The 12,324-nt window shown below is 44.8% G+C and overlaps 2 protein-coding genes across 6 annotated transcripts in view; one reads left to right on the forward strand and one right to left on the reverse strand.

The window, feature by feature from the left end:
* Window positions 1-12,324, forward strand: part of LOC106083996 (protein muscleblind) — a 913,910-nt gene that overhangs the window by 331,649 nt on the left and 569,937 nt on the right. The window lies entirely within an intron of this gene.
* Window positions 7,323-7,916, reverse strand: LOC131997602 (small ribosomal subunit protein uS17-like). The gene has a single exon (XM_059368584.1). It carries the CDS (start codon window positions 7,888-7,890, stop codon window positions 7,420-7,422), a length of 471 nt encoding a protein of 156 aa, XP_059224567.1. The 5' UTR covers window positions 7,891-7,916; the 3' UTR covers window positions 7,323-7,419.

Raw genomic sequence — 12,324 nt, forward strand, 5'->3', positions numbered from 1 at the left:
CTTGTACTTATTAGTATTTGGTCCAAATTGGAACATATTTCGATATAGCTGCTATGGGGCATAAGGTATGCATTTTTCACCGGACTTTGACGAAAGGTGGTTTACATATATACCCGAGGTGGTGGGTATTCAAAGTTCGGCCCGGCCGAACTTAACCTTTTTACTTGTTCCTTTTATGTTTCTATTAAATTTCCAATAACTATTACTTTGCCAATGCAATACCAATAACCTGAAATTCCCAAATCGTTTTCCACCGGAGAAGCACACACAGAGAAAAATGACATAATATAAATTCCTTTAAGGCATTGAAAGTTACCATAAACAAGTTATGTGCTTTAAGTTGCACATTACCAAAAACCTGTGACTCTGCAGAGCAGTCTAGCCGCAAGTAACCAAGCAAACGAAGCACATATTCGTGCGTGCAACCATCGTCCAAAGACTTTTTCACTACCAACAAATAGTCAAGCAGCCAAGCGTTAGAACATCCATGCAACCATCTTTTCAATCTTGAAATCCAACACCCGAATAAAACGAATGGCGGGCCAAAATGAAAGTTTCCCTTAGCCATCATGTAGTGTTTGCGTCATTCACTTCCGCCGCAGAAAAACTCAACTGCCGCAACAAATGCGACATCAAGTATTATGTTCAAACTACTACAACTGCAATATCTTTTTCCTTGGGTCCAGAAACACCCGCCCGCCAGTTAGCCAAGTCTTATCTGCAGTGCCGGTCTCAGTCTCAGTTGGTAAAACTTGGCATTATCAAATAGGGATGAACACCAACAACCGCCTCAAATTGCCATTTTTGGTAGGGGGTTTGCGTTGAACTCTTCAGAGTTGTGTAATAAGAAAAGTAAGCAGTTTTCGCTTTTCTGTTGTTCACATAAATAAAGGGTGATTGGTTAGGGAAGAAGGAAATAAAAAACAAGTAAAAAGGCGTTAAGTTCGTCCGGGCCGAACTTTGGACACCCACCACCTCGGGTATGTATGTAAACCACCTTTCATCAAAATCCGGTGTAAATTGCATACCTTATGTCCCACAGCAGTTATATCGAAATATGTTCCGGTTTGGACCAAATACTAATCGGTACAAGTTATTGTTCAATTGTGTATAACAAAATATTGGTCTTTTTAGTAGCTATATCTAAAAATAAACCGATCTGAACCATATACCACACAGATGTCGAAAGCCTGACATAAGGCACTGTGTCAAATTTCAGTGAACTCGGACAATAAATGCTCCTTTTATGGGCCCAAAACCTTAAATCGAGAGATCGGTCTATATGGCAGCTATATTCAAATCTGCACCGATCTGGGCCAATTTGACGAAGAACGCCGAAGACCCTAACGCAACTCACTGTTTCAAATTTCGGCAAATTCGGATAATAAATGCTCCTTTTATGGCCCAAAACCTAAAACCGAGAGATTGGTCTAAATGGCAGCTATATTCAAATCTGGACCGATCTGGGCCAAATTGACGAAGGACGTCGCAGAGCCTAACGCAACTCATTGTCTCAAATTTCGTCAAAATCGGACAATAAATGCTCCTTTTATGGCCCAAAAACCTAAAACCGAGAGATCGGTCTAAATGGCAGCTATATCCAAATCTGGATCGATCTGGGCCAAATTGACGGAGGATGTCGAGGGGCCCAACGTAACTCATTGTCCCAAATTTCAGCAAAATCGAATAATAAATGTGGCTTTTATGGACTTAAGAACCTAAATCGGAGGATCGGTCTATATGGCAGCTATATCCAAATCTGGACCGATCTGAGCCAAACGAATGAAGGATGTCGAGGGGCCTAACACAACCCACTGTCCCAAATTTCAGCAAAATCGGATAATAAATGTAGCTTTTATGGGCCTAAGACCCTAAATCGGCGGATCGGTCTATATGGGGGCTATACCAAGATATAATCCGATTTGGCCCGTTTTCGAACTTAACCTGCTTATGGACAAAAAAAAGAGTCTGTGCAAAGTTTCAGCTCAATATCTCTTTTTTTAAAGACTGTAGCGTGATTTCAACAGACAGACAGACGGACATGTCTAGATCGTCTTAGATTTTTACGCTGATCAAAAATATATGTACTTTATAGACTCGGAAATGGATATTTCGATGTGTTGCAAACGGAATGACAAAATGAATATACCCCCATCCTTTGGTGGTGGGTATAAAAATACCAAACTCCATCACTCTTCTTCATATCACCCTCTTTGCCAAGCATAACCAAATACTTTCACATGCATTTCACTTCACGGTTATGCGCTCTCCCGATCACACGGCATACAGATTCGTCGGGATGAGCATAACCATGAGTATGAGTGAAAGATTTTTATCCAAGTTTTACCTCTCTGGAAAAAGACGAAATGTATTTTTTTCGAGTATTGGGTATAAATTTTTAAGCAGACATGCTGCAACATTTAATGTCATGTTTGGAAAAGTTTTGAGACGCCAACATGTTACAAATCTGCTTTGTTGCTGCTGACGTTGTCCTTCTTATAACTGTTTCGTCTCCCGCTCATCCCTAAGCTACTTGATACTGTTCATGCTACTCTTTTTCTTTTTCATATCAAATTTACTTAGATGTTGGTTGGCTGGCTGGCTGGCTGGCTTGCATGCATGCCATCAGGAGTTTGTGTGTGGCGGGCTTTGCCAAGGATTCGGTTTATTTGAGGCTTCATATATTCTTTATATTGCGGCAGTAAAGAATTTCTTAGAAGAGTTGCTTTTCCGTGTTGTTGTTTTCTTTTTTGGGAGAACATATTTTCGTGCTTGGGTTTTTTTTTAGTTTATAGCTTAGAAATTTCTTTATAACAATTTTAAGGTTACATCATATATTGTTAAGTTAAATAAGTAAAAGCGAGCTAGAAAGAACATTGCACAGTGGGATTAAATAGAAAAAAACCACAAAAAAACTGAAAATTTTACTAAAAAATTTAAATAGTTAGAGCTTAAGCTTAACGAGATGGTGTGCAAAATCTCAAGACTCTATTTTTCGGGGGGTCTCTTGGCAACCCCATAAAATTGATCACCTCGACATTTCGTGCAAAATTTCAAGACTCTAGGTTTTCGGGGGTCTCTTGGCAGGCCCACGAAATTGATGACCTCGACATTTCGAGAACTTTTTCGGTCTGCCAATTCTTAATTTCTGGCCCGAATTCCACCAAAGGCTTTGAAATTCATTACCTCGTTAGCACTTCAGTTCCGACTATTCCCAGTTTCAAGGAGTTACCTCTACCCGTTTTCAAAGTTCGATTTTTTACTAGCTTTTTCGATGTTATCCTGGAGGGCCTTCTCCTCATGCCTCTGGTTCGTAGCGGGATTAAAAAGAACCCCAGGACCCTGGTTCTGTTCGGTTTGCCAGAACCGCCTCCATTATCGGTCGGTGTCGGTGAGGTGTAACCGGTCATGGTGTGCGTGCTTTTCCGATCTTGCTCTGGCCTTATAGTCTGGAGTATAGTCACACTAAATATGTTGCACGGTGCTGTGCGAACATAGACAGCAGGGTCACAAGCGTCGTCGTCGCCGCCTTCTGCATTCTCGTCGTTGGACTATGTAACCCCCGACCTCCCCTTGCGGTAATAAACGCAAGAGCAGCATCCCAGCCCCAATATTACCAAGCCAGTGCCGGGAGGTGTATATTTTTTTGCAATTGAATTGCAATGGTCTGAGAGATAAGATGGAAGAGATAGTAGATTTTATGAGTCGGAAGAACATTATGGTTGCGGCGATCCAGGAGACAAAGCTGACCGACTCCCGCAGCTTGCACAGTTGTCACACATACAATGTGCTACGTAAGAAACGCATAAGGAAGGGAGGTGGGGGATTATCCTTCGTGATACACCACTCCGTTCAGTATAGAACCATCACACCAGCTCCTGGCGCCAGTGACCCCAACATGGAGTGTATGGGGATAGCAGTCGAGTCCGCTGCTGCCGAGATAGAGCTATACAATGTGTACATACCGCCGGTTGGTAGTTTTGACATAGTAAATGGCCAGGTTTACAAGTCCGACATAAGTGGGCTACTGTTTTGCCACCATTGTCTGGTTCTAGGGGGACTTTAATTCGCATGGCATTTTTCCCTAGGTAACGTCCAGCGGGGTATAGCTTTGACAGAGCAGAGTGAATAAGGATGCCCCACTAGGATTACTGCCGAGATGGAGCCATACAGCGCGTACATACAGTCGGTTAATAGTTGCGACCTAGTTAATGGCCAGGCTTGCAAGCCCTACACAAGAGGACTTATGTCTGGCCACAATCGTCTGGTTCTAGGAGGACTTTAAAGCGCATCACGTCTCATGGGATTCTCCCCTAGGTAACGACCAGCGGGGCATAGCCTTGGTAGAGCAGATTGAAGGCTCCACATTTTGCGCGGTGAATGAGAATGCCCCAACTAGGATAACGAAGAGGTGTAGCAGCTCGCCTGAGTGAAGTATTCTGGCAAGCCATAATTTCTTTGGGATCAGATCACCTCCCCATAATTCTCACCATCGATCGATCACCCGACTTCATAACCTCTAAGCGCCCGAAGTTTATCCATCAGAAAAATGCCGATTGGGTCGGCTTCAGAGAGTACACCAATCGCAGCTTCAGTGAATTGACACCCCCCTCAAATATGCTAGTTGCCCAGAGGAAATTCCGAGACATCATTAATGCATCAGTCACTCGCTTTATACCAGCCTGTCGAATACCCAAAGATTAGCCCAATTTCCCGCCGCAGGCAGTGGTACACGCAGACGAGCGTGATGGGATTCATTGTACTGATCCCATTAACCTCAGAATTAGTGGGCTGAATCTGGAAATAAACAGGGTAGTCAAAGAACAAAAGCGGATTTTGTGGTTGGAACACTGGGAGCAATGTAACTTAGTTACCGGTTAAGAAAGCTGTGGTCTACTGTTAAGTCACTTTTGAAGCCCGGTAGAAGGGACGACAGGACTTCAGGTTATTCTGGCGACGTAACTGATTTAACCATAAATTTAATGTGCTTCCTGAGAGTGACTAGACCTTTCACTCGTCCCATTCGTCCTATCCGTCCTAGCCGTTGCATAGCTATCACAATTTACCGGGATGACAGGACCTCAGGCCATTTTGGCGACTTAACTGTGACTGACCCGAAGAGATGTGCCAGGTTGTTCAACCTTCAATTTATTGTGCATCACGAGAGTGGAAAAGCTAGGAGGAGAGCCATTCGGCGTATCCGTGATCTCCAAGCCGATGCATAGCCATTACAATTTACCGTGGTCGAAGTTACAAATATCATCCGTGGCACCACATCATCCAAGGCGTTGGGCCCCGACGCAATCTCTACACTGATAGTGAAGAATCTGGATCTACCTGGAGTTGAGTACCTTACAACTGTCCTCAACCGGTCTTTGAACACTCTTATAGTTCCCGATATCGGGAAGATGGGCAAAGTGATCCCACTACTGAAGCCTGGAAAGGGCTCGAATTTGGAGTAGTCGATTTCTCTACTCTTACCAGTAACCGATTTCCCTACTCTCACCAACAACCGATTTCCCTACTCTCACCAGTAGCCAAGACGCTTGAGTCACTACCCCTCCCAAGCCTCGTTGGAGAGTTTCCATTCGCCGGGCATCAGCATGGATTTCGTAGACTGCATAGCACAACAACTGCTTTGCATGCCATCACAGCACACACTTGCCGTGGCTTTAATGAGCCCAGGCCATGTAATAAGACGGTCCTCAGGGCACTGAACCTATCGAAGGCATTCGACACGGTCAGCCGGCCAAACTATTTGAGGACATCACCAACACGTCCTTCCAGCCAGGCCTGAAACGACGAGCCGTGAATTATCTATGTGGTCGAAACATCTGCGATAGTTTGAACGACAACCTCAAAGAACTTGCCTCATATTTTGCTGCAAGAGATCTGAATATATCTGCCACCAAATCTTCAGCCACATTGTTCACTGCAGTTACGCTTAAGGTGAATACTGAGCAGAAAGTGATGGTCGATGGAGAAATGTTTCCCACCATCAAGTCTTCCAAAAGACTTAGCGCCACATTCGACAGCTCTTACACATTCTGCCACAGTAATTTGCGTCAAAATTAGAAACTAGATCCTCAAGTCACTTGCCGGCAGCACTTGGGATACTGACGGTAAACCTTGTTGACTACGTACAAAGCAATAGGCCGGTCTGTGGTAAGTTATGCAGCGCAAGTCTCGTCAGCTCTGAGACACGCAGTGAAATACTTTTCCGATCTGTAAGAGTGCCGCCCTACGAACTGCGACGGTCTGTCTCCTCAGTTCTCAGTCCTCAAGTTACCTGCCGGCTGCACTTGGCGTGCAGACAAAGAAACCTTGTTGACCATGTACAGAGCAACTGGCCAGTCTGTCGTAAGTTATGCAGCGCTAATGTGGTCTCGAAAGCTCTGTGAAACGCAGTGAAATAATATTTCGATCTGTAAGAATGCCGACCTTTGAACTGCGACGGTGTGTCTCCTCAGTTCTCATGTAGACCACCTCCATTAGGAGACCAATATTCTACCCGTGGAAAGCCATAACTATACATGCTATCTAAGCAATACCTTCTGGGCTGTTATCGCAAAGACTGTCCAAATCATCATCTTGTGGAAAGGTATTCACCTTAAGGTATTAGATCTTCATGATCTAGAGCGTGAGGTTCAGCGCAACAAGAGAGAACCTCTAGAACAAGCGTCACATAAAGCGGGTCTAGACAACATTCATGCTGAGACGGTAACAGATGCGGTTAATAGCTACCGTCTCCCATTGCACCTGATTATGATCCGGCAGATACATCTGCCTCAATCCCAACAAAGCAAGGATTGATGCCAACATGCAGTATGTATGTCCCGATTGCGACCAGGGACCACACGACATATGTCACCTGTTTAATTGCTACCGGGTTAATGTAGTCCTCGGAGAACGACCGCCTCCCATTGTACCTGAAGAAATTGACTTCCCCCGCAAACCAGAGTAGTTCTGGCTTAATTATGATCCGGCAGATGCAGCCGCCTCATCTCCTACAAAGCATGGATTGATGCCAACGTGCAGTATGTATGTGGAGGCCACCGTAGCGCAGAGGTTAGCATGTCCGACTATGACGCTGAATGCCTGGGTTCGAATACCGGCAGAAACATCAGAAAATTTTTCAGTGATGGTTATCCTCTCCTTATGCTGGCGACATTTGTGAGGTACTTTGCCATGTAAAAACTTCTCACCAAAGAGGTGTCACTCTGCGGCACGCCGTTCGGACTAGGCTATAAAAAGTTGGTCCCTAATCATTGAGATTAAAATTGAATCGGCCAGCACTCAGCGATTTGTGAGAAGTATGCCCCAGATCCTCCGAGTTTTATTTGTTTTCTTGTGTAAAATCAAAATTTAGTTTGAACATCAAACTAGTTTGGTTATAACCAGCATCTTCTTTAGAAAAATTTAAAACTTTTTGAAGTTTTTCTTCGAACCTTGACCCTTGCTGACTTTCAATACGTTGAAGCGAACAGTTTTAGACAAGAGACGGCATTCTCCAATGGTAACAATATCGCCGATTTCAACATCTCTGAAGCAGGGGGAACAATGAACGCTCATGTTTCTGTGACGTTTCTCAAAACGGCTGTATTTGCGCACAAAGTGCAAATAGTCACGGCGGATAACAATGGTACGCTGCATTTTAGTCTTACGTACGGCACCGGTTAAGATGCGACCACGGATCCTTACATTACCAGTGAAAGGGCATTTCTTGTCAATGTAGTTACCATCAATGGCCTCACGGGGAGTTTTAAAACCCAAACCGATGTCACGGTGGCGGCGCAAGACCTTCTTTTTGACAACACCAGGCTTAACCTTTCTGTTTAGGTTAATGCCGAACTGTTTTTGGAAGGCTTTCTCGGTTTGCTGATCAGCCATATTGATGTAAAGGGAAAGAACACACGCGAGCATTCCTCAATGGAATGTTCATGGGCAAATTTTGCATTTTGCAGGATGTTTGTCCCGATTGCGACCAGGGCCAGACCCACTCGACTCAGACCTAGATACCGGGATCTGGATACTCAACAGAATCAAGTAAACGAAAGATAGAACACAACAAACTGCAACAACAACGATAAAATGTAAAGTTTCCTCTTAAGGCCCCTTCTCTCATACCATAAAATAGCCTCTGCCTCTGGATACTCAAAGCTAGATATTGCAGATGCGCCCTAACCCACTCATCCGTATTCTCATTTGAATTCGAATAAATCAACGGCTTTAGGTGATTGCGTTTGCGGTTTTGCGTAAGTGACACAACCATATTTTTGGTTAAAATTTAATTATGTGTCCCTATGCGCCTCCCCAAGCCACGACCCACTTGATACAGACACAAAGTGTGCATGTATCCGGCCACATAGTCCAATGCATTGAGGTTAAAATAAATGACTATTGACCTGATGTTACAAACTGAAATGTTAGACAGAGTGACTTTTTTTTTTGCATTAGCCAATGAATCACGCAATAGAGGGCCAAACACATGAATGCTTCGATGATCTACAAAGGCCAGTCTAACATATTCTGGTGTACCTGCAAAAAAAAAAAAGCAAAACACAATCAAACTTCCACACTGAACAAAACACCAAAAGAGCATTAAAATATCTGCCACAGATTATAATATCAACAACGGCATTAAATCTAATGAAAAGCTCGAGAATGAGGTCAAAATATGGCTTTGGTGGAATTTATTTAAAATGAATATTTCATTTACATTGACAAAGGCAAATGGCAAATGGAGTAGTTGAAATTGCATGCAAAGCATCGCTAATAGATTTTATTTAAGAGAAGGAGGTCTAAAGAAGGAGTTGGCTTATAAGTTAAAATTTCGTTTTGGTAAGGTTGAAGAAGAGGATGAGGAATATGGCCTGCCCCATGGCGATGGCTGAACGAGAGATCTGCTTGAGGTGAGTTTCAACAATTTCAAAGAAGAAAACTTACTTACGCCAATGTTAGGAATTCAGTTCATCACATATTCCCTAAAGCTCTTCCATTCTAAGATTCTTAGTTGATCCGAGTCAGTGCTCTTTGGATATACCTTAAAACCATTCCACATGTCCTGGGCTGATTGCTCTGGCCTGAGCTGATTAAAGTCGCGGCAAATGTGTGCAGTGCCGCATAGGTCCGCGTATGATACGATCTCTATGCCGTTTGGGGGGAGTGGAATAGAGGATAGTTAGAGGTTAAATAGCGCCGGAGATATCACTCCGCCTTGGGGAAATCCCTGCTTCACTCTACGGTGCTTCAAATTCTTATACCTAAATTCCACAAATGACTGGCGACCCCACAGATAATTCGCGACCCATCGTTTAAGGCCTGGCTGGAGGAAGGTGTTGACGATGTCCTCAAATAAGATGACATGGCTGACCTTGTCGCATGCCTTCAATAGGTTCAGTGCCCCGAGGACCGTCCTATCACATGGCCTGGGCTGATTGAGGCCGCGGCAAATGTGTGCAGTGCCGCATATGTCCGCATACGATTCGATCTCTATGCCGACTGAGGGGTGGAATGGAGGATAGGTAGAGGTTAAACAGTGCCGGAGATATCAACCCGCCTTGGGGAAATCCCTGCTTCACTCTACGGTGCTTCAACTTCTTATTCCTAAATTCCACAAAAGGCAGGCAACCACACAGATAATTCGCGGCCCGTCGTTTCAGGCCTGGCTGGAGGGACGTGTTAGCGATGTCCTCAAATAGTTTGGCCGGCTGACCTTGTCGCATGCCTTCAATAGGTCCAGTACCCCGAGGACCGTACTATCACATGTCATGGGCTGATCGAAGCCGCATAGGAATTGCGTTAACTCTTCTCGTTCTTCCCATACGCATTTTAATCAGCTTGGCTGGATTCAACTGCAACCGTGTAGATGCCAAAAGCCTTACTGATCTAGTTTACCTCAGGGGCAAAGGGGACGGTGGTCTTAGGCCAGGAACGGCGCACTGAATGCTTACGGCGATGTTGTGGTTTACACTCATATTTGGGTGTCTGGTATGGCATCAGACTCTGGCCAGCTGTGCTCTCTGCAGGATGATCAAAAGAGTGCAGGGTATCGCGGAAGTGCTGATCTCTGCAGCAACGTAGAGCAAAAATTATCATGTCAGCCTATGACGGTGAACGCTTGGGTTCGAATCCTGGCGAGAACCTCGGGAGAAATTGTTCAGCATTGGTTATCCCCTCCTAATGCTGGCGACATTTTTGAGGTAATATGCCATGTAAAAACTTCTTCCCACTGTTGCACTGCGGCACGTCGTTCGGACTTGGCTTTAAAAAAGGAGGCCCCTTATCATTGAGCTCAAACTTGAATCGCGCAGCACTCATTGAAATGTGAGAAGTTTGACCCTGTTCCTAAATGGAATGTTCATGGGCAAATTTGGAATTTTGCTGATCTCTGCAGCAAGTATGAGGGACCCGATAGAAATGCTAAACCCTTTTCTCAATTTGGGGTAATTCCAAGCCTCCTTAATGCTAAGTATACAGCTTCGCCCATCTCGTAATATTATGTGTTACGTAAATCGTACTGATCTTCTTTCTGCTTGCCCTCAAAGGGGACTTAAGCCTGGGATACGCTTTTGTTTTTTGTTTACAGCTGTGGTTCGCTCATTTCCTACCTATAAATGTTGGATAGGCCCTGACCAGGATTATTGAAAGGTAGAATTTTCTATTCCAATCGGTGAGACTTTTCTGTCGCGAAAGCCTGGCCTTGGTATCCCCGTCCTCCCTAGCTGCTTTGCACAGGCAGATAGCTGAAAACAGGCCGGAATTTCATCCAGGAATGTTTAGCCGGTGCATTTTTGAAGGTGTTTTCCCGGAGGTATGGAAGAGACAAAAGTTGGTGCTCATAAGCAAGGGTATAGGGGATCCAATATCCCCATCCTCATAGAGGCCACTCTGTATGCTGGATACCGCCGGCAAACTTTTGGAGTGACTTATAATGCCACGGCTCCAGTACGCCATCATTGAGGGAGCTGGACTCTCAATGAGACAACATTGCTTCCAGGCAGAAAAGTCCACGTTCGGAGCTCGCAGAAGTGTGGTGGAGCTAGTAGAGGTTGCTGGGCAATGGAACCACTACTCTAGGCCAATTGTTCTCTTAGCCACAATGGATATGAAGAACGCATTCAACAGCCTCAGATGGTCTGACGTCCTCCAAGCACTCAGAGAGGACTTTAGTATGCCGGCGTATCTGATGCGAATAATGAGAAGTTACTTGACTGACGGGGTACTTATCTATAATTCTCAGAATGGAACGAGTGAATATGAGGCAACATCAGGAGCTCCATATTTAGAACGGATCATTAGAATGCCAGTTATGATGGAGTACTATGCACAGAAATGTCAGACGGAACCTCTATCGCAGGATATGCTGACGACATCGCTACGTTCATTACGGCAAGAGTCACAGAAGGTGCAGAGAGCAAACTACGGAAGGTGATTCTAAGGACAAAGTATTGTCTAGGCTCCCACGGCTTGCAAATTGCGATGCAAAAGACCGAGTTGCTACACCTAACAAGAAAAAATGTCCCAATGGAATTGGATATGTGTATAGACGACCTACTGGTGAAGACCAAGAGATCGGTCAAATATCTATGTTTTCGACTGGATACAAAGCTGACCTATGCCAAGCAAATCCTGCACGTGGCAATAAAGACAGAGAGAATAACGGCGCAACTCAGTCAACTGATGGCAAACATAGGGCCTCTCCCGAGCAGGCGCAGACTCTTAATGGAGACATGCAATAGCATCCTCCTCTATGGGAGCAAAATATGGAGCCAGACACTGCAGACAGCATGCCCAGCGAAATCCCTGCTCTCGGCTCAGAGGAAGGCGGCTTTTAGGGTCATATCATCCTACCGGACAGTGCGGAGCCCGTTACTCTTGTAATATCAAGATCCGACAGACCTACAGGCCATGGAGCACGCCAGGCTCTACACCTCAAAGTACAACAGGGTGAAATTCAAACGAATCTTGGACCAGCCATGCGAGAGAAAACTATCGACAGATGGCAACAAACGTGGGCGAATAAGAATCGGGTAAGGTGGACCACTAATACCGGATGTACGGATGTGGAGAGATAGAAAGCACGTCAACGGTTACGTCACATAGATGTTGCCAGGTCCTGATTACTTCTGGAATTACCTGTATAATATGGGCAAATGCTCCTCTAGCAAGTGCATCTATGAGGAGCTAGAAGTTGGATCCGACTGGATACAAAGCTGACCTATGCAAAGCAAATCCTGCACGTGGCAACAAAGACATAGAGGATAACGGCGCAACTCAGTCAACAGATGGCAAAAAAGGTGGGCCTCTCCCGAGTAGGCGCAG

Source organism: Stomoxys calcitrans, chromosome 5 (genome assembly GCF_963082655.1).
Source record: "Stomoxys calcitrans chromosome 5, idStoCalc2.1, whole genome shotgun sequence".
Taxonomy (NCBI): Eukaryota; Metazoa; Arthropoda; class Insecta; order Diptera; family Muscidae; genus Stomoxys; species Stomoxys calcitrans.

Coding starts and splice junctions, on each gene's coding strand:
- LOC131997602 (XM_059368584.1), bottom strand. CDS start 7,890: ATGGCTGATCAGCAAACCGAGAAAGCCTTCCAAAAACAGTTCGGCATT.